The sequence below is a fragment of the Amborella trichopoda genome, chromosome 2, assembly GCF_054954075.1.
Source record: "Amborella trichopoda isolate Santa Cruz 75 chromosome 2, AtrichopodaSantaCruz75HAP2 v2.0, whole genome shotgun sequence".
In the NCBI taxonomy this organism is placed as follows: Eukaryota; Viridiplantae; Streptophyta; class Magnoliopsida; order Amborellales; family Amborellaceae; genus Amborella; species Amborella trichopoda.
This window is the reverse complement of record NC_142337.1, coordinates 3,602,055-3,623,708: the sequence shown is the minus strand read 5'-3', so window position 1 is coordinate 3,623,708 and position 21,654 is coordinate 3,602,055. Positions and strand designations below refer to the sequence as shown.

Below are 21,654 nucleotides of genomic sequence, written 5' to 3'. Positions count from 1 at the left end.
AAAAAATTTAGAATTTTTTTACATTTATTGACCGTATCATTGCGATGCACCTGCATCCGGGCCGCTTTGAGCGCATCGGCCCCCCATCGCATCAGCGCCACATCCCGCATTTTAAAACACTGTTATTTTATATAAGTTATAACCCTGAACAAGTGAAAGAATTTTGATAGTTTAATCGTGTTTCAAAACCCAAATTGGTGGATGGATCGACCAACCCACAAATCTGGATCAGATTGCTAAATTAGCGATACAGATCAGTACGAATTTGTGATCAAGAGAATATTAAATAATCATAATAATAATAATAAAGAGTTATAGGAGGGATTTAGGTGGGGACTTAAAAAAATATTAGATAGACTAAAATATAAAATATAAAATATTATAAAGGGAGTTTTAGGGGGGGATTGAGCCGGTTCCGATACTTGCCCTTGGCCTATTCCTGGTCAAGATTAGTGATTCCTGATTTTGATCGCTAGGTTTTGAAATACTGGTTTGACATATTTAAGTCAGTTGAGCTATGACCACATAGCCCTACGGGATCTAGTTATGGAACTTGAATCACCCCTTTTTCGTTATTAGAAAATTTACTTTTGGGTTTGGAACACGAAAAGACAAGGCATTGGAATTTGGCACCACTCGAGTCATCCAGCCAAAAGATGAAAGTTCCCCTCCTTAGTCTGGGTTATATACTTGGAATAATATTTTGTAATGAGTAAACTTATTTGGAACAAAAGACAATATGGGTATTTAAGTCATTTGGGCCAAAATGCCTCCGGGTTTCATACCCCAAACAAAGGGCGAAAGGTTTTGTTTTTAATGCAAGATAACTTAGAAGGTATAAACCTTTCTACACCCATATGGGTAGGACCCAAAAGAATCACCATTAAATTTAGTACAGATATTTAGAAAAGTCAAGTCCCACCTCTTGTGATAACTTTTGTAAATATCTGTGTCAAATTTAATGGTGATCTTTTAAGATCTTATACACATGGGTGTGTGAGGATCTCATAGGATCATTACTCATAAGTTAAATGATTTTTAAGAATTGACCACTTTGTTGTTGAATTAGTAGATTTAACGTAATTCATGGATTTTTCGAGGTGTATTGATATTTTCATTGATATTTTTCTAAAAAAATATGGTTGGAAGTAGTGAAAAAGATACGAGGACATATACCCTCACTAAGGGTATGACCCTTAATAGAGTAGAATGACGAAACAAGATTCGTATAGCTGATCTCAATCGGTTGGGAAAAGGTTTTGATGATGATAATATTTGATAATAATGTCTTAAATTTATTTTAAATTTTTTCAGCCATCTTTTACCTATAGAGAAGGAGAGACAGTTTGCATAAAAAGTTACCAAAATAACGATTGCAAAGACCTTTTTTTTTTGGTAATTCAGTGGGGAAAGGCATTGCCCCTACCTGTTTTTTCATATAGATTAGGTAGCTAGTTTTTTTTCAAGTTGTCAATTAGTGCATGGTAACTAGGTGCGGGGGTGCTACTAGGAAAAAGATTTGGCAGGCCGGTGGGGGCTTTCAGTGTAAACATACCCCAAAAAACATTCAATTAAAGGGCATTGTGAGGATAAAAGTTTATAGATCCTTGAATAAAAATAAATAAATAATTTTATTAAAAATTTCAATTTTGAAATCCTAGGTTCATTATCCGCCAAATGAACGGCATGTATCCAAACGAAAATAGCACACTTATATTTCTCTTCTATTTGTTTTTTTTGTGTAATCAGATTTCATTATTTCTATTTTGATTTCATAAATGAGATCTACCTGTATGCAAATATGGAGTCCAACATACTATTAAATTTTAAATTGGCTTCCACTATTGTTGTTTGAGAATATTTGTAGTGATAAACTCTTCCATAAAGACGGATGTAATATAAGAGCTTAGTGCTGGTAATTTCATTTTACCATGAATTTATGACAGTAAGTGCCATGAAGGCTTATTATTATAATAATTATTATTGTTGTTATTGTTCTTGTTGTTATTAAGTTGTGGAAAAAGATATGGCAACTTATGGTCTCAAAGGTTTGACCTTTAATTGAGCATAATGGCATACCAGAATTCATGTAACCGACTCCAAAAAATTGGAAAAAAACTATGACTATGATGATCAGTATTAGTGTTAAGTAGCATAAAGGGTGTTATCTCACGTTTATTCCGGTAAAATGGACATACCAATATTTTAGAATGAAATGTAAGAGCTTAGTGCTTCGTAATTTCCTTTTAATAAGGATTTGTCGTCTTTTTTTTTTTTTTTGTGCCATGAAGGGTATATCTCATATTTATTTCGCTAAAATGGATTTCTAGCAATATTTTGGAGTTCTTGAAACAATGCAATAAAATAATATCCATAATAACGCAATTTGAAACTTGAAAAGAATCCCTATTTGAAAAGAAATCGTTGTTAACTATTATTACGTTAAGTGGGCATTTGACAATGGGAAATTTTGGAGCTAGAAACTGAAATTTGCATTAAGCTGAAATTCAATGTAAAGATATATAGATATGAAAAAAAAAAGATTTTAAGTCTTAAAAATAATGCATCTTTGACACGTGATTGTCTACAGTAGACTATTTATCATTTGCATATAGAGGTCACAATCATTTTTACTCATTAAATGTGAAATTGGATGGCTTAGGATGAGTCACAAAGTTCGAGAATTATTTGTTTTTTGAACTTTATATTTATTCAATTACACTTTCACAACAACACATTTTGAAATTTAAGAGACAAAAATGATTGTGACCTCCATGTACAAAAGATAAATGGTTTTTTGTAGACAATCCCTTAACACAATATTTAAGCTTTGCACCTTATACAAACTGTGTACCATTTTATTTATGGAAAATAGTTTGATAGGGCTGCAGCCCTATGAAAAATAAGTAAAGCCTCACTTCGAAAAGTTATCGAATATTGCAGTTTTGGTGTCGGAGAACATTCAAATCGATCATCTCGGCTTTGATAATCATGGTTGTAAAAAAAAAAAAAAGATTTCAAGCTTTAAAAATAATGTATATTATCTAGACCGTCCATTTCATCTTCAAAATAAGTGTTCACATATCCACAAGATCTATACCATATTTTGAGCTTCAAATTTCATATTCGGTGTGAGAAATTGTTTTTAGACCTCTGATATAGATATTTCCGATGCCGAAAGTGCTCTCTAAACGAGGATTCAAGATGGGGCTTTACCTTGTTAAACAATACTACGCTCTTTTATTCTTGTTGTTAAACATTAACTTGAGAAAATTCATTATTGTTGCCGAACTTGATTTACAGAGAGCAAGAAGTTTAGATTGCATGAGTCAACTGTGTACAGAGATGGTCGTGACCATCGGTTGGGCCTGAGGCCCATTCGTTACCAAAGCATCTGCATCATGGTTTCTTTCTCTATCAAGTCGTAACTTCTTCGAGTCTGGAATGCAAAGCATATTTTATCATTACTATAACTCAGCTTGAGTAGCACCATGTACTGTAGCAATAGAAAAATGTTAAAAAAAATACAAAATTAAAAAAAATAAAAAAATAAAGAAATAAAAAAAAGAAAAGGAAATGCATGTTTAAAGTAATATTAAGTGAAACACTTTAAAACGAGGTTAAAAAAAGAGCAAAAATACGGAATTTAAAAAATCATGTGATAGTTTTTTTTTTTAAATAATTTCAAAAGAGATAAAAAATGTGAAAGTAAATATTTATTCCAAAACACTTTCCAATCTTTACTAAAAATGATAGAAAACCTAAAAAAACATCTCACAAAGACGTTTTGTTTTTATGGATTTTTTACATATTTTTAAATTTTTTTAATATCCTCAAGTGGACATCCGACTCGGGGCTAACTCGGGCTTAGCAGAATGCCGAGCCCGAGTACTCAGCCCGGCTTCTCAGTATTCGGGCCGAGTAATCAAACACTGGTTAAGACATCCTTTAGTTTTCCCTCCTCAATTAATTTTCGGTCCAGTGTTATACTCTTCTTTTCATTCTTAAAGTGAAATTTTATTAATGTTAAAAAAAAAACCATAATAATTATTGGTGGCTGATCTCTCCATTTATTCCCTGGGATACTCAATCTAGGAGTATTTTTAAAACAAATGTTTTGACCGTAACGTATTTGACCTAGTGACCAACACAAAATAAAGGACAAAAATCAAACTCACTTTGTGAATTTAAAATTTAATGTCAAAATATTGAGCAGACAATTTACTCTACCATTCATGGGCACCTATCTTTACAACCCCCATTGTACTAACAAAATATTGGAAGTTGGCACAACGTTGACATGCATTAAGAAATACTTGGTTTTCTCCACTCATAAATGGGGGATTGTATACTATCAAATTATTTATTTTTTATACAAGAAGGTTACAATCATTTATTTATAGAGGCAGATGTAAAATACGAAAGTTAGGGGTATGTCACGAAGCTAAAAAAATAATAATTTTGACTTAAGGTTAATTATACACCCCCAATTGCCGGATTTCATATCTAATAGCTAAAAAAGTTTGCAACATTTTATATCAAAAGTAAGTTGTCCTATTCCATGTTTTTTTGTTTAGAAAGAACACCCTTCTTGTTAGGGTTGTTAAGCTGCCCTAATGGGCCTCTAATAACTACATTATCGCATAATTGATATTTTATTTCAACACTAAATTTTTATTTGTCACTAGACCCAATGGGTTGGTTACAGATCCCATGGGCTTGGACCCAACCCCAATTTTGGATCTAACTTAGACCTAGTTCGGTCTAGCAATGGTATAGACCTGACCTCACCTTTCTATAGCCCTAATTTTAAGAAAAAAAAATATATATATATATAAGGTTGCAACCTGATACTATAGACGTACGGTGTATGCAAAAAAAATCAGTAAAAAAGAGTACTCCATCATTAGAAAACCTTCCAAATTATCATCTCAATCTTTAGATGTGTAGATTTAAAGAAAAAAAAAATTTAATTCTTAAAAATCATATATCTTATAACAAATTACTTGAATTGTCTATTTTTAAGACTTTCGAGTACTTATGGATCCGCTCGACAATCACCATTTCAAGAAGTTTAAATTTTATAATTTGTATTTAACATATATTTCTAGGTCATTATAAGCTTTTTGATACCGAAACTGCTTCATATAAATATGTTAAAGTGTGCCTAATATATAGCATATAAGGTAGGCACCTTATACAATCTCACCATAAATTTTAATGATGTTTTCAACTGAAATTTTTGCAATGAAGTGATTATCCACGAGTGAGAAATATGACAACGCACCGTTTTAACACTCGTACAAACTTCAAATCGACGCAAAGCAAACGAAAAAACGCCCGATTTTCTAGGGTTACCAATAAATAAGCTCCACCTCCCCTCGCATGTTCCCTCTCGTCATTTGGTTGAGGGACCTCGACACCATAATTCGGAATTGGTTTTCTCTCTCTAAGAATTAGTGAAAATCAATCGGATTTGGCGGTGCCGAGCTCTCTCTCTCTCTTGATCCTCTTGCTTGAGTTGAGAGAGAAAACCAGGGCCACTGTTACTCCTCACTCTCTCTCCCTCCATTTTGTTGCTTAGCTGGAGAGAGAAAACAACCCTAATTAATCTTCATCAGTGAGTATGCCTCCAAAGGCTTCTAAAGCGAAGGATACTCCTGCTGAACGCCCCATTTTGGGCCGTTTCTCTTCTCACCTCAAGATCGGCATTGTACGATCACTGTTAAACCCTTGATGCCTTTTTTTTTTCTTTAATTCAACAAAGTTCCCGAGCTCTATAGGTTTAGAAGAATCAGCTGTAGTTTCCGATGAATCAGCTTTCATGGTGAATTATTCATAGATAAATGCGCATGGTTTGGGTTATCGAAGTTTGGTTTTGCTTTCATTTGTTTAACCAGTTTATTAGTATCTGACTGAAGTTTTGATGAGTAACTCGTATTTTTTTCGTAATTCATAGGTTTGTTGATGAGTAATTCCTAGTACTTCATCGCTGTCATTGAATGAATGGAATGGTGTTTTCATTGGATTGATTATGTGAAACTATGTTTGATTTTAGGTTGGCTTACCAAATGTGGGTAAATCTACACTTTTCAATACTCTCACGAAGCTCTCTATTCCTGCCGAGAACTTTCCTTTCTGTACCATAGAGCCCAATGAAGCAAGGGTTAACATTCCTGACGAGCGGTTTGATTGGCTATGCCAATTGTACAAGCCCAAGAGTGAGGTTTGTATTGTTGATTTTCAATCGTTTTGAATGTGTGTGTACATGTGATTTGATTTTCCTTTTGTTTTTTATTTATTTGAGGATTAATGTGTGAGTTTTTATAGGGGAATTGTTTGTTTAGTGGCCTAAAGTAAACTTTAGGGAATAGAATTTTATCTTTCTACTATGAAGAAGCTCATTGGAATGTTATGGTCCATGCACTTCTAAAATTGGGGAAATAGTCTTAGTGAAAAATATCCTAGAAGCCTCATGAGTTTATATTTTTTTCCATCTTTTGAAGACTTCTAACTCTTTTTACTTATTTTTTCTCCACCAAATTTATTTCTTGAATTTTTGTCCCTTTATGGGCTTGTACTTCACTCCGGTGAGTACATTCAGGCTCGCCTCAGTTACGTGGCTTGGTCAGGGGTTGAGTCCCCAGCCTGAGCTGAGTTTTCTAACTCTACTTTTGCTTATTTAGATGGTTTTGATTGGAAGTGAAACATGTAGTACATTATTCTCATAATTGAGGGTTGACTTCAATAAATTTTGCTACTATTTTTTTCGACTTTCCTAGCACATGGGCATCTAGAACAATTCTATTTAGAGAAATGATTCTAGCTATAATATTCCTTGATGTACCCTACGATTTAGGGTTTGGTAAGGGCAAGATTCTTTCTCAAAAATGATTTTGTTCTCCTTTTCCACTCACCTTTAGCAGAGAAGATACTTCCCCACAAGAAGTTTCCCTTTAAGTGGTACTATTGGCACACTTGTGACCCCTTTCATTTGAAGAGCTCCCTCAATATCAACTTGCATCTCCTGGTATATTATCAATGTGGTAGTCAAAAAAAAAAAAAAAAAGGGTTTCGTTGTGTTAAGCATAGGCTTCATTAGGTTTTATTCAACCTATTTGAGGGTTGGTTTCATTAGTTTTTCTTTAGTCAATATGAGAATCATTCATTTTCTTTTTTGTTGATGATGATGTTCAGAAAGTCATAAGTGAAAAACGATCATGTTATAAAACTTGGTAATGTAATAGAAATGATTAAACTTAGAAGAATACAAAAATGCTAAGAAAAACGCTAAACAAATAGTTGTCTTCAAATTGGGAACAAGAAAAGACAAAAAGGTTGTCTTCAAATTAGCAGAAATGAGAGAGAAAAAGTGTAAGGATCTAGGCCATATTCAATGCATTAAGAGTGGGGTTCAAAGCATCTTGATGAATGATGAAGAGGTTAACGAAAGGTGGAGAGTTTATTTTAAAAAACTATTAAATGACAAACATAATGGGAACATAGCGGTAGAAGGAACCGTTGGCATAAATGAGGGCGGAGGTCATAGATACATTCGTAGGATTAGGAAATCAGAAGTGAAAGAAGCTTTGAAGAGGATGAAGATAGGAAAGACTTTAAGACTAGGTGGTATCCCGATGGAGGTCTGGAAGTGCATGGAGGAGATTGGCATTGACTAGCTGACCAAGCTGTTCAACAAGGTGTTTGAGAACCAAAAAAATGTTAGATGAATGGAGGAAAAGTATTGTGGAACCTATTTACAAGAACAAAAGAGATACACAAAATTGTGCGAACTATTAAGGGAACAAACTTATGAACTATACTATGAAGCTGTGAGAGAGTGATTGAACAATGACTAATGCATGAAACGAGTGTATAAGAAAACCAATTCAGTTTTATTCCAGGGAAGTCAACAATCGAGGCTATTTTTTTATTTAGGCAACTAATTGAGAAGTTTAGGGCGAAGGAAAACGACCTCCACATAGTCTTTATTGATTTAGAGAAAACTTATGATAGAGCACCTCAAGATTTGATTTGGTGCGTGTTGGAAAAGAAAGGAGTTTCTAGACATTATATTGACTTGGTGAGAGATATGTACGAAAGAGCTCTAACTAGTGTGCGAACAACTAGTGGAGAAATGGGTGAATTGTCAGTTACAATAGATCTACATCAAGGGTCAATATTTAGCCCATACCTCTTTGTCTTAGTTATGGACTACTTAACTAGACACGTGCAAGATGAGGTACCGCTGTAGTGTATGTTATTCACGGACGACATGGTTTTGATCGACGAGCCCGAAATGGTGTCAACACAAAATTAGAAATTTAGTGGATGCTCTAGAATCTAAAGGTTTTAAAAGCAGCCGGACTAAGACAGCGTATATAGAATGCAAGTTTTATAATAATAGGAGTAGAGGAAGTAGTTAAGATTGACAGTAAAAAGTACCAAAAAGAGCTCACTTTCGATATCTTGGGTCAAAAATCCAGGAAAATAGAAAGATTGAGCAAGATGTCGCACATAGAATTAGAATTGGATGGGCAAAGTGGAAATGTGCAATCGAAGTTTTATGTGATCGCCACATACCAATAAAGCTGAAGGGTAAGTTCTATAGGATAGTTGTGAGACTAACTTTGATTTATGGGGTGGAATGCTAGGCTGTTGAGATGAACAAGTGGCAATACAAGGAGGGATAAAATTCGAAATCAATACATTCGGGAGAATTTAGGTGTGGTACCAATAGGCGATGAGAGAAAGTAGACATAGGTGGGCTGGCCATGTACAACGCAGACCCAGTATAACATCTATTAGGAGGTGCAAGTTAGTTCAAGTGGAAGGCTCAAAAAGGGACATGATTGGAAGTAGTGGGAAAAGACATGGGAACCTGTGGCCTCACTAGGGCTATGATTCTTAATAGAGCAAAATGACGGACCAAGATTTCTATAGCCGACCCTAGTTAGTTAGGAAAAGGCTCTATTTATTAACTTTTTATGTTCAAGCTTGTGTCTTCTGTGAACTTCACGGTTGCATCTTTCTGAAGGTCTTTTGTAGAGGATGCGCACATTTGTACATTGATACATGTTATATCAATTTTTGACATATGAATTTGTTACCTTAATGTAGGTGATGCCCACAATTATAGAGGATTATTAATTTCGTTTAATGATACAATGATCATTAAGTCATGGATAATTATCATCAGCTATTAATTAATGGGAAAATATCATGCACTCTAGTCCCCCCACATAATTAGGGCGTCTAGCCCCCAAAAAACATAGGCAGGGAGTTGATTTGAATTTTTTTATTAAATAATTCGCAAAAAAGAATCAAACGGATGGTTCATAATAGTCTTTGAGGGGAATTCATTTGGAGCAGTTTTTTGAGCTTTAGATGATCCAGAAATTTCACATTACTCCTACGTTTTTGGGGTTGGGGCCATGTGTTGTAGGTGGTCAAATGTGAACTTATCTTGTTGGAAGTTTTGTCTGATGTAAACTCGATTGCTTCTTTTGGGGGCTTTCTGTCAGGGATGGTCATCGCCTTTAGATTTTTACACATGATATCTATACCTCTATGCTACTCTATCAATTTGTTATTATTATTATTTAAAAAAATCTGTTCCTGCTTCTTAATTAATAGCGTCTCTCTTGTACTGTTTTATTCATGCTGGCCAGGTATCAGCTTTCTTGGAAATACATGACATAGCTGGCCTAGTGCGAGGAGCTCATGAAGGGCAAGGATTGGGGAACAGCTTCTTATCTCACATCCGTGCAGTTGATGGGATTTTCCATGTCTTAAGTATGTTCTTTAATCAAATAACTTTTGAATTTACAGTCTCATCGTAACACATCCATGGGGGATAATATACTATGCTCCCTATGCTCATAAATATGTATATGCATACTTTCGTCCTTATATATTCATAATTAAGCACACACCCATACACAAGGTCATCATATCTTATGGGGGAGCCATTGATTTGTATGAGGCTGAATCTTTGATAGTTGTCCCTCACACAAACAAAGCTTACTTAGCTTAACAAAAAACAGAAAAAAAAATGGTATGGGAATCTAACTTCTGGAACTTAGTTGTTTTCTAAGTTTTCTAGAGCAATTTATTGGTTGTGAAATGTTGGCAATCCACACCACGTTTTGGCTATTTATTCATTTTTGTAATGTAGTTCGTTGTAATTTATGAATCGATGTTTCTTGGCAGTGCATTGCCAGGTTTAGCTTCCTGCGATGATAATATGAAAACAACTCTTTATTGCTATGAATTTTGTGGGGTTCTGGAGCTTTCGATAAGAGAATTATTGTACTGATTTTTTCAATTTAAAAAAATAAATTATTGTATTGATTTTTTGTTATTGGTAAGGTATCCTTTTCTTGGGTGCTTTTTGTTTTCCACTGTGGTTTAAACTGGGAAGATCTTATCCCTCTTCCACATTTTCCTCTAAGACTAACAACTCTCCAATATTTTGAAATAACAAAAATATTTTCACCATATCCAATTCTCTTAAAAGAATGTCGCCACAATCAAGTGCTACAATGTCAAGTTTCTTTATATAACACTTCTCTCTCTTGAAATGATAAAAAGTAATGATATAAAGTATCATACATGTCAATGCTTCTTTTGTTCCTTCTTTTCTGTGACATAGGTTTATGCTTTAGAAACAAGAGGTGTGCCACCATATAACTGTTTTTAGTTGCTTCACGTTTATGGGCACATCCATCTTAGTGACTTGAATTTGCTGTGAGCACCTTTATATTTGAATGTTTAAGAAATCCAATGCTGCCCCTTCAGCCTTCGCCAACTAATAGTAGTCTAATGTTTTGAAATTGGAAGCAGGATTTTCTTTTGCATTTGAAGCTTTGAAGCTCGGTAGTTTTAAATTCCAATGCTGTCTTTGTTTTTGGGGTCAAAGTAACAGTATGACAAGGTTTGATGTTTCAAGGGGTCTGGGTATATGAAGGCAGGGCCAACATTTGCTTGAAATCCCTCTAGCCCTAAGTGGTCTAAATATTGGTCCATATCTTTGACGAGGCAATTCTGGCAAATGCTAAGTGGTCTAAATGCATTTATGAAACCTAACATCTGTGTGATGTTGGAACATGTGCATGTATTTACATTTTGGGTGCAAAAATTGTTACTGCAATGGTTGTCATGCACCAATGTTGCAATAACTGTTTTGCTTGTAGTAGTTTTGTTTAAATATAACCATCTCTTATTTTCGATAAGCATTCCTTATGTCTAGTGGATGCAGATAAGTTATGTTTGTTTCATCTTGTAGGAGCATTCGAAGATCCGGATATTATTCATGTGGATGATTCAGTGGATCCAGTTAGGGATCTGGAGGTCATAAGTCTAGAGCTACGGTTGAAAGTAAGCTTGTCCAATCTGAGTTGTGAACTCATGATAACTTGGTATTTTGAGTGTTATGTTTGAAGCGACCATAAGTCATACATACAAAATGTTATCTCCCAATTTCCTTAATCATGATGAGGAATCTCATTTCGTAACTACTGCCACACCTCCAAAAAATTTCCTTTGCTTTTACAATTGTAACTTTACATAGTAAATAAAATGATTAATCTATAAAAATCAGTTATACTGGTCTGCTGCATGTATGATGCATTTTATGTATGTGTTCTAGAAAGATTACATTGTTTTTCATTTCTTTCATTTGCTGAGATTAGCTTCGACAGTGAGGTTCAGGTCTCTCTCTCTCACTCTCAAAACACACGCACACACACTGAATGTTAAATTTTGATGGCACTGAGTTTAAAAAGATCCAAAATATCCTACTTCAGTTCCCATGTTTTTACTATAATCTGTATATAAGATGAATATTATGCACAATTGTTAGTTTTCTGGTTTTGAGATGCCAAATTTCTGGAGGCATTTTTCAAGTCTTTGCGAATACTATTAGTCTAAATGAAATCCTCCTGAAGCTTTATGAAATCGTCAGCTTTATTCATGAACTTGATGAACTCTTTTGTCTCTTGGAAGTTATTATACAACTGCTAATATATGTGGATACTTGCTTCTTCCACGATACATATTTCATCATCTGTTATTATCGTTAATGTGGCAGAAGATCAATGTGCAGCCTATGGCATGGCTTATGATAGTTTATCTACAAATAAAAAAGAAATAGAAAATAAGAGCCTTTTCTTTTTTGTCCTGAATACTGTTTGCTAAGGAACGTATTTGAAGCTCTGTTTGGTAAATGGGAGAGTAATTATTTTTCAATGACTAGTGAAAACTTAAAATGTGATTAGTGCTTCTGTACATGCTGATAGGAGCTAACATACCTTGTTTTTCACCTCCATTGTGTGTGTGCGCATGCAGAGTCAATATGCATGTGCACATTGACACATTCGTAATGTACACAAATACTAGCATATGCTATATACATCTTGGAGAGGAACTAATAGTCTTTATTTTTGGAGATGAATTTCAGGACATAGAATTTATGGAAAGAAAGCTGGAGGATCTTGAGAAGAGCATGAAGAGGAGCAATGACAAGCAGTTGAAAATAGAACATGAGTGTTGTGAAAAGGTAGATTTTCACTTTGGTTGTTTTTTTTTGTTGGGTGAGTACACTTTGGTTGTTAAATTCTTTATTTAACACTTTCAATGTTATCCTTGCTCTGTCTCTTACCATGTTAGCATGGATATGGGTGTATTAAGGGCGGTGAGATGGTCCAATTTAAGTCAAAATTGGTTTGAAGCAGATCAAAATATAAAATTGGTTTGAAGCAGATCAAAATAGCAGTTGGAAAAGGCCAGAATATATTAAACTTGGATTAGATTGATTGAATTGGGAAACAATGACTTTTTGGATGTGGCCTCAAGCTTGGTTTTTTTTTTTTTTTCTAAACCTGAGATGTGCATAGTTATGAGGCTTCTGACTGCATTTCCTTAGTGTTTGATGAATCAAACTTAAAGCAGGATAATTTTCGGGCAGTCTTCCAACTACGAGGTTGGAGAAAGCCTATGAAGACTCTTTTTTTTTTTGGGTAAAGCTTATCATCATCATCATAGCCTTTTCGCAACTATTTGGGGTTGGCTACTCAAATCTTAGTCCATCATTCTGCTCTATCAAGGGCCATACCCTCAGTGAGGCCATAAGGCCCCATGTCGTTTCTCACTACTTCCAACCATGCCGTTTTGGGCCTACCCTTGCCCTTTTGAACCTTCTACTTGAACCAACTCGCACCTTCTAACAGGGGTTGTATTAGGTCTGCACTGCACATGCCCAACCTACTTAAGTTTGCTTTATCTCATCTTATCGCCAATTGGAGCCATATCTAAGTTCTCCCGAATGTATTCATTTCGAATCCTCTCCTTTCTTGTCTTGCCACACATCCACTCAACATCGTCCTCTCAGCTACACTCATCCTATGGGTATGTTGTTCTTGATTGTCCAACATTCCGCCCCATAAAATAATGTTGGTTGGGTAAAGCCTATGAAGATGTTATTTGTCCATACAATCTGCAATGGCTTGCAAATTTGATGCACATCTGAGAGTCTTGAAAAGAGGTTGCAAGTTCTCATAAGTGTTATCCTGAAGCAAATGTTTATAGAAAATATCTTGCATTTTGGGGGCCACTCTGGATCTTTATTTGCCTCCAAAAGTACTCATTTATGATTAATATGTGATGGTTTCATGAATAACTTCTAATGGGATGTAGTTGTGATTTTGGCTCAAGTTGAAATAATCCGGTAGTAACACTACTGCTTTGAATTTCTTCTTATTGGCTCATTGTTAATTCTGCTTAATTTGTCAAAAAAGCAATCTTTGGTAAAAGTTTGATGGGCTTTTACTGTTTTCCTGGCTCACTTATTCGCAGCTAAATCTTGACTTCTAGAAATCATATGAGTACTTATAAATTGAAAATGTTCAAATTATCTTCTCTATGAGAGAAGCTTGTCAACTCTTTGAGATGTCCTACTTTAAAGGGTCGGCACTCTTTCCTTCTTTAATCACATAATTGTGCTCATGAGACCGTTGCAACTGTGCTTTATGTGGGAGAGGGTATTTGCTGTCTAGTTTTCTGCCATTCTTTTTAATGCTTTCAAGGTTCTTCTACTATTTTTGTATAGGCATGCTATGATTTTTGATATGTCAGGTACTTATATGTGCTTGATGTGTATTTTAGCCACATATAATGCTAATGAAAAGACCATTTCACTTCATATATATATAGTGGTGACATTATTCATTAATGAACGTGAAATACAACATGACTGAAAGCGGAAAATGTTGGAAGAACACCCCAAAGAGATGATGAGGATTGAGGGGGCATCTTTTTTTTCCTTTTTTTTTCTTTTTTTCTTGTTTTCTTTGGTTGATTTGAAGAGGCGTCTGGTAGCATAGAGACATAAATATAGTGATGGTTAACATATTTTGGACTTGATTAAATTATCCTTCTAGTGATGGCTTATAAGATAATGCTTGATGATCATGGTTAAGTTCAAATAGGAGACTTGGCCTTCAGTTTTATATTCGATCCCTTGATAATGCTAAATGTCATGGAAGGTTTGAACGATCATGAGTGGAATGATTGTCCCAGTGCCTGGATGCTGCAGGTAAAGGCATGGCTTGAGGAGGGTAAGGATGTTCGGCTTGGGGACTGGAAAGCTACTGAGATTGAGATCTTTAATTCGTTTCAGTTGCTTACAGCAAAACCTGTTGTTTACTTGGTAAGGCATTTATAAGTTATTGTTTCTCAAATATGAGGATAGTTACTTTGCCTTCTGTCTCATAGATTTATGTTTTAATATTTCTCGTCCCTTATTATTTTTCTTGTCTCATAGTCAAAGGTTATAAACTTAGTGAGAGCTAGAAGGCATGTGTTCATGATCGATTATCCAACTTGATCGTTTATCCAACTTGACTCATTTCTCTTGGTTTGGATCTTGAAAGGAGAAGTTGCATAGCCGCTTTTAGTTTACCATCCACAATTCTTTATTCCTATTAGAGTGTGTAGAAGGTAGCTCTATCAACTGACATTAAGATTGACTATAAAAATATTAAATATCCAAACTGCATCTGGAATAAGAGGGACCCGGTTTTTATGAGTTCCTTGACTCATGTTATTCTCATGCGGGCTCCCTCTAACTCCTATTTTTTATATCGATCTTGGATCGAAATTTGTAGAGATCCATGATCTACACTATGATGATCATAAATATAAAAAATAAAATAACATAAAATAAAATTTTAAAACATTTTTTTTCCTATCTATTGGATAGGAATCTTTAGTTGTGGACGTTCATCTTAAAGATGAACATTTGTGAGTCAGCGGGCTAGTGAGTCTGCTGACTCATAAAACACTTTTTCTTAGAAGAATTATGCATGCATCAAGTAGAGAATGTCAATTAGTGAGATTCAATCTCTCTCCCCAAAAATTATAGGTTATATTGAATTATCACTCTTGGTCATTAATTGAAAAGGAAAAAAGAGAAATGACCTTTTGCATTGATGGGTTATGTTCTTTTTTTTTTTTTTTGAGAATGTTAACCGTGATGGGTTATGTTCTTTTTGTTATATTTTATTTCACGATTGTGAACTTCACTATTGATCAGGGGACAATAAAAAAACATTGCTAACTTCACTAAACAAAGGTTGGAAATTATTGTTGGTCCCTGCAATACAAGATTTAGGGGAGTTAAACTCCGCTCTTCAAATGTGGCATCTGATTAATCAATGAGCTAGAGTGGCAATTTTTATGGCTTTCCTATTCTTTTTGTGAGTTGGGTTTTGAGATGGGTCTTCTGCTATTTTTGCGAGTTCGACCCTGTAATTGTGATGAATTCTAGAATTAGAGAGATGCTGGTTAGGTTGAGATGAATTGCCCATCCTCGCCACCTCCGCAATCATCACCAATGAGCGCCAACACCAGGTCATTGAACCCCTAGTACCATCACAGCCCTCCATCATAACCAGCACAGCCTTTCACCCCCAAAATTAATTTTGCAGTCAATCATCATCTCATCATCACAATCACCCATTTCCACCATCATCACCTCTGCCCCAGCAAATCACAAACAACCATCTCAGCCACGGCTATGGAAACAATGGGTGAAACTCAGATTAGACTTGCACTGCAAGAACAGATCCAGCTGGACAAAACTCCAATGAATATTCAAAATTATGGAAATAGTTGCAGGCTTATGATATAGTACATAGAGAATGCTTATGATAGAGTATCTAGAGATTTTATTTGATAGGTGTTGGAAAAGAAAGGAGTCTCAAGACACTACATCGACTTGGTGAGAGATATATTTGAGGGAGTGCGAACTAGTGTATGAACAACTAGTGAAGAGAGGAGTGAGTTTTCAATGACAATAGGTCTACATCGAGGGTCAACATTGAGCCCATACCTCTTTGTCTAAGTCCTGGATGACTTAACTACACACCTACAAGATGAGGTATCGTGTGTGTGTTGTTTGCGGATGACATAGTTTTGATTGATGAGACCCGAAACGGCGGCAACACAAAGTTAGAACTTGGAGGGATGCTCTAGAATCTAAAGGTTTTATAATTAGCCAGACTAAGACAAAGTATATGAAATGTAAGTTTAGTAATAATAGGAGTAGACACAAGGAAGTAGTTAAGATTAACAAACAAGAAACACAAAAAAGAGCGCACTTTCGATATCTTGTATCGATAATCCATGCAAATGGAGAGATTGAGGAAGATGTCGCACATAGATTTAGAGCTGGGTGGGCGAAGTGCAGATGTGCAGTCAGAGTTTTATGTGATGTCCGCATATACCAATGAAGGTGAAAGGTTATTTCTATAGGACAGCTGTGAGACCAGCTTTACTTTATGGGGGCAGAATGTTGGGCTGTCAAGAAACAACATACTCATAGAATGAGTGTAGTTGAGATGAGGATGTTGAGATGGATGGGTGGAAAGACAAGAAGGGATAGAATTCGAAATGAATACATTTGGGAGAATTTAGGTGTGGTACCAATACGTGATAAGATGAAGGAAAGTGGACTTAGGTGCACTGGCCATGTGTGCTACATACCCAGTACAACAACTGTTAGAAGGTACGAGTAAGTTCAAGTGGATGGCTCAAAAAGGGCAAGGGGTAGGCCCATAAGGACATAGTTGGAAGTAGTGAGAAAAGACGTGGGGGACTTATGGCCTCATTGAGGATGTGGCTCATAATAGAGCAGAATGGCAGATCAAGATTTGTGTAGCCAACCCCAAGTAGTTGGGAAAAGGCTTTAATGATGGTGATGAAATAGTTGCAGGCAAGAAACTCAAATCTCAAATTTGATTTGTCCCCATTCGCCCCTTACAAACAATTGAAGGCAGGGTGGTTGTTAATCTTCAGCAGTGGGATGTTGATTAGGCTATGGAAGAAATCGAGTGCTGCATGGTTGCCTATTTCAATGCACCTCAACAACCATGGAGCTTTACAATAGAGAAATTCATTACCATCTTGAAATTTTTAGGCAGCCATCCAAGCGACCTGCGAGGAAACAGCCAGCTTATCATCCTTTCTAGGGCAATAAAGAATTTGATCTGACTGATACATACATGGAATCTGTAGACCAAAATTGAGGTTTTGTTGGTTTTCATGAATGCCTGGTTTGAGCATTATCTCTCTTAAAAAAAATTGTCAGGAGAGTCGCAGAGAGAAAAGGTGGAGATACAAGAGGAAAATAGTATAGAAGATACAGATGCAAGCTCAGGATGAAACCACACCCGTCTCTAAACTTAGAGGATGTTCGCTTTCCATCTGAAACCCAAAGCCCAAACAAGAGGATAATTTTATATTGAATAAAGTAAAAACTGCTTTCAAGTGATTGAGTTATATGGAACAAACAAAACATGTCACAGATAATTTTATTAGGTGTGCTACCAAACAACAAATATGTCTATCTTTATACTGAGTATTTTCAGCGTTACAGTGATTTATTAATGATAACGAGTGCATGCCAACATGCCCTAAATTCTGGTTAATTATGGGACTTGACATCAGTTGGCTAACTAGGACTGAACTCGAGTTCCTTTGTTTGTAGTACTTATTTATATGTAGGTGTATGTGAGTGTGTGTGTGTGTGCACGCGTGCGCCCGTGCACATGTGTCATCTTTAGAGTCCGAATTGGAACTTAGTAAGCCTTTAATTTGGTGGAAATGGAAGATAATGAGTACTACAAAAGAGGATTTATCCTACCTTTGCCTATACTTCTTCCATCAAGCAAACTTACCATTGTATTGGAACCTCTGTCAGGTATTTGGATTTTAAAAATTAGTTTAAAACTACTAGGGATTCACAAGGCCATAACTGAATACTTTGTTACTTCACTTCATGGAGGTTGTTATGTTTTCTTTTGGTGTTTTATCAGCTCATCATATTTCTTTTGCCAATATTTATAAACAAATGAAAAGGTTTGATTTTATTAAATCAGAGAGACTCAGTATGTAAAAGTAAAACAATAAAAAAATATCATTATGGAGTAATTTCATATGCAGGTTAACATGAATGAGAAAGATTATCAGAGAAAGAAGAACAAGTTTCTGCCTAAGATCCATGCGTGGTATGTTTCTCATCACTCTCTCTCTCTCTCTCTCTCTCTCTCTCTCTCTCTCTCTTTTATTATTTATTTTATTTTATTTTTTTGAAGTTAATGTTTCTAAGATTGTATCGGCTAGAGATGCATCCATATCACCATGTGCATGCTGTTTCCTTTTATTTTGTGGTTGCCTCACCAATATTTTCACAGTAGATTCTCCTATTTTATGCATATGAAGTAAAAAGTATTTTTTGGAGGCACCAATGTTTTCACAGTAGATTCTCCAATTTTATGGATATGAAATAAAAGTGCGCACTTTTTTATTTCCCCCATTTACAGGGTGCAAGAGCATGGAGGCGAGCCCATCATCCCTTTCAGCTGTGTATTGGAGAAGAGCCTTGTAGATATGCCAGAGGACGAAGCTGCAAAGTACTGTGACGAGAACAAAATTCAGAGGCAAGTTGATTATTATTATTTTATTTTACAGGGGAAGGTAGCAGTATTAATAGCTTTATTTGACATACAAAAGCTCTCTGCCATAGGTTGTAAGGGCAGGAAAAAGCTAACGTTTTCTTTTTTGTAATCTGATCACCAAGTTCTGATACTAAGAGCACCACTCTCCCCAGCAACACGTAGATCAACCAACCCCCTTTTTTCCTGTTCCTACAGTGCCATCCCCAAGATCATAAAGACTGGATTCTCTGCAATCAATCTGATCTATTTTTTCACTGCAGGACCTGATGAGGTAATCTCTTTTTCGCCATACAAGTACACCAAAATACAAGTTTACTATGAAACTGAGTGTTTAGATTTTTATTGATACAATACACACCCTTCATTGTTTTTACATGCAATTTTCCATTAAAAATGTGGCTGGCATTTCTTTTGTCAAATTAAGTAAGAGAAAATAGTAGTAAGTTTTAAAACATATCCATTTTCATGGAATTAATGGATTGATTTAGTGATGATTCGTTTGCTCTTACAAGAACTTGATCTTGTTTGACTTTAGAATTTACAAATTCGGCTTCATCCACACCAAAATAAAATTGATTATTTTATGTGTATCCTGGATATTGTATTAAACTATTATATTGCAATAAAAGTCACTTTCATATATAAAAAAACAAAACTAAAAAGATAGAAGAAATCTGGGAAATGAAAGGAATTACCATTCCCCTCTTCTTCATCAACTTCTTTGTTAATTATTTAATGGTTCTTTCAGTAATTTTTTGATTATTTTTATGGCTTATATTCGTACACAAAGGTCACAAACACTGCAAGCCATCCAATGTAAAATCAGATGGCTGGAGTGTATCATTTTTCTACACAAAATCTGAGGATAATTTTCTCGACTTTGAGCATGATCATTGGTGCATCTCCAGCCGCCTGATTTCATATTTGACTGCTAAAGGTGATTGTCCAGATTTTGAGCCTGAACTAAACAGTCTTATTGTATACTTTTCTTATTTTATAGATTTTGGTATTTTATCCATTGTATATTCGTTTTTTCGCTTGCAAACTTGTGTGAATTATGTGGGGTTAATGCAGCATCGAAATGGATTTTGCAGGTGAAATGCTGGCAGATCAGACGGCAGACTAAGGCTCCTCAAGCTGCTGGTGCCATTCACACTGATTTTGAGAGAGGATTTATATGTGCTGAGGTATATATAGATTTTTGTTTCGTCAATGCATATGCAAGCTTTTTGATCAGCTTGATTTGCTTGTCTTGTTTAACGGGAAGTTGCTTAAACATTATCTGAGAAAAAAGGAGCGAAAAGAAACTCGGAGTGCCTATTTTTTAAATTATTTTCAAATTACTACGGGGCTCACGAAAGTGATGATGATAACAATGGAAAATATTATGGTTACCTTTTTGTCATATTACCGTATCAATAAGTCTCTTGTAGATCTGGAAATTATCATTATAGTCTGGTAGATAGATAGATACTGAGAGAGGAGAGAGCACTTAAAACTGCATGCAAGAGAGAAAATCAGGATTCATCAGTGTGTGAGTGCATGTGCGCTCGCACTCACTTACAAATAGATTGCATGCATGCTTACCTGATTCCAGGTAATGAAGTTTGAGGATCTCAAGGAGTTGGGCAGTGAAGCAGCCTTAAAGGTTTGTGCTGCGAACTCATCCTGCTGAACACTAGATAATAATCAAGAAAGAAAACCTCATTCTTCAGCTTTTGAATTGGTGGCTTATTTCTACACTCTACAACTTAAATCTTTGCATTCACAGGCTGCTGGGAAATACAGGCAGGAAGGGAAGACCTACGTGGTGCAAGACGGCGATATAATCTTCTTCAAGTTCAATGTGTCCGGAGGTGGAAAGAAATGAGGGAGTCGTCGTCCATTTTGTATTCCTCTTGAATATAAGAAATTTTTGATGTAGTAATCAGGGAGAATTTTGGAAATTTGGGTCCTGTTATTCAATTTTGTCTGAGAAAAATTTGGGATTCAAATCCTTTTTGAGTAGTTTCTGAGGCAGTGTTTGTTTGGAATTTGGACTGGCAAAGCATGAGTGCGTGAAATAATGTAAAAAAGTAACAGTGGAAAATTATATTCAACATCTCATCCTGAAATTTGGTCTCAAAAACTTTTTTTGTGTTGATAAAACGTATGGGGTTCTAAGTACCCTCTTTTGAATTGAATTTTGGGAGAACGTCCATTTTAATGCAGTTCAAAATAAAAAAAAAATGGAGAAGTGTATAAAGAGAACTTATTTTTATCATAAGGAGGTCACAATGACTTGTGTTCATCGGATTTCAATTTGGGGTGCCAAGCCATCCAATTTGATATGGTTAAGAGAAATTTGTAACCTTCTTGCAACAAGGATAAATGATATTATAGCATACAATCATGTTTAGGAAAAGTATGCAATAATACGATTCACTTTAGGTGGTCATAATTATGTTTAGCCGTTAGATGTCAAATCAGATGATTATGAGTGTTTCATAAATTTGGTTTAAAGTTCTGAAATTTTTTTTAAACTTTGTGACAAACTTAGAGTTTTTAGATTTTACATATGACAGTTAAAAGTAATTGTGAGTATTTTATAGTAAATATAATTGATCTTATAGTATACAATCTCAAAAGTTTATATATT

General features: G+C 35.3%; 1 protein-coding gene across 3 annotated transcripts; it reads left to right on the top strand.

Annotated features, from left to right (window-relative positions):
* Positions 1–5,531: 5,531 nt before the first annotated feature.
* Positions 5,532–21,144, top strand: LOC18435899 (GTP binding protein). 3 transcript variants are annotated; one of them, XR_016048868.1, is made up of 12 exons: positions 5,532–5,713; positions 6,059–6,226; positions 9,672–9,795; positions 11,288–11,379; positions 12,461–12,559; positions 14,594–14,707; positions 18,502–18,566; positions 18,882–18,998; positions 19,212–19,287; positions 20,111–20,203; positions 20,587–20,664; positions 20,788–21,144. XR_016048868.1 is itself a non-coding variant. In XM_011625720.3 (12 exons), the coding sequence occupies exons 1-12, from the start codon at positions 5,627–5,629 to the stop codon at positions 20,884–20,886; spliced, it is 1,185 nt and encodes a 394-aa protein (XP_011624022.1). In that variant the 5' UTR covers positions 5,532–5,626; the 3' UTR covers positions 20,887–21,144. The 3 variants fall into 3 exon arrangements, 2 of the variants coding, with proteins under 2 accessions (XP_011624022.1, XP_088713563.1); XM_011625720.3 differs by having other exon boundaries at positions 20,614–20,664; XM_088857437.1 differs by lacking the exon at positions 20,587–20,664.
* Positions 21,145–21,654: the final 510 nt, after the last annotated feature.

What these genes read in the sequence shown, in the direction of transcription:
- LOC18435899 (XM_011625720.3), top strand. Translation starts at nt 5,627, where the DNA reads ATGCCTCCAAAGGCTTCTAAAGCGAAGGATACTCCTGCTGAACGCCCC. An exon ending in GTCTAGAGCTACGGTTGAAA is followed by an intron (nt 11,380 to 12,460) that starts GTAAGCTTGTCC and finishes GATGAATTTCAG; the next exon opens with GACATAGAATTTATGGAAAG. An exon ending in GACGAGAACAAAATTCAGAG is followed by an intron (nt 18,999 to 19,211) that starts GCAAGTTGATTA and finishes CTGTTCCTACAG; the next exon opens with TGCCATCCCCAAGATCATAA.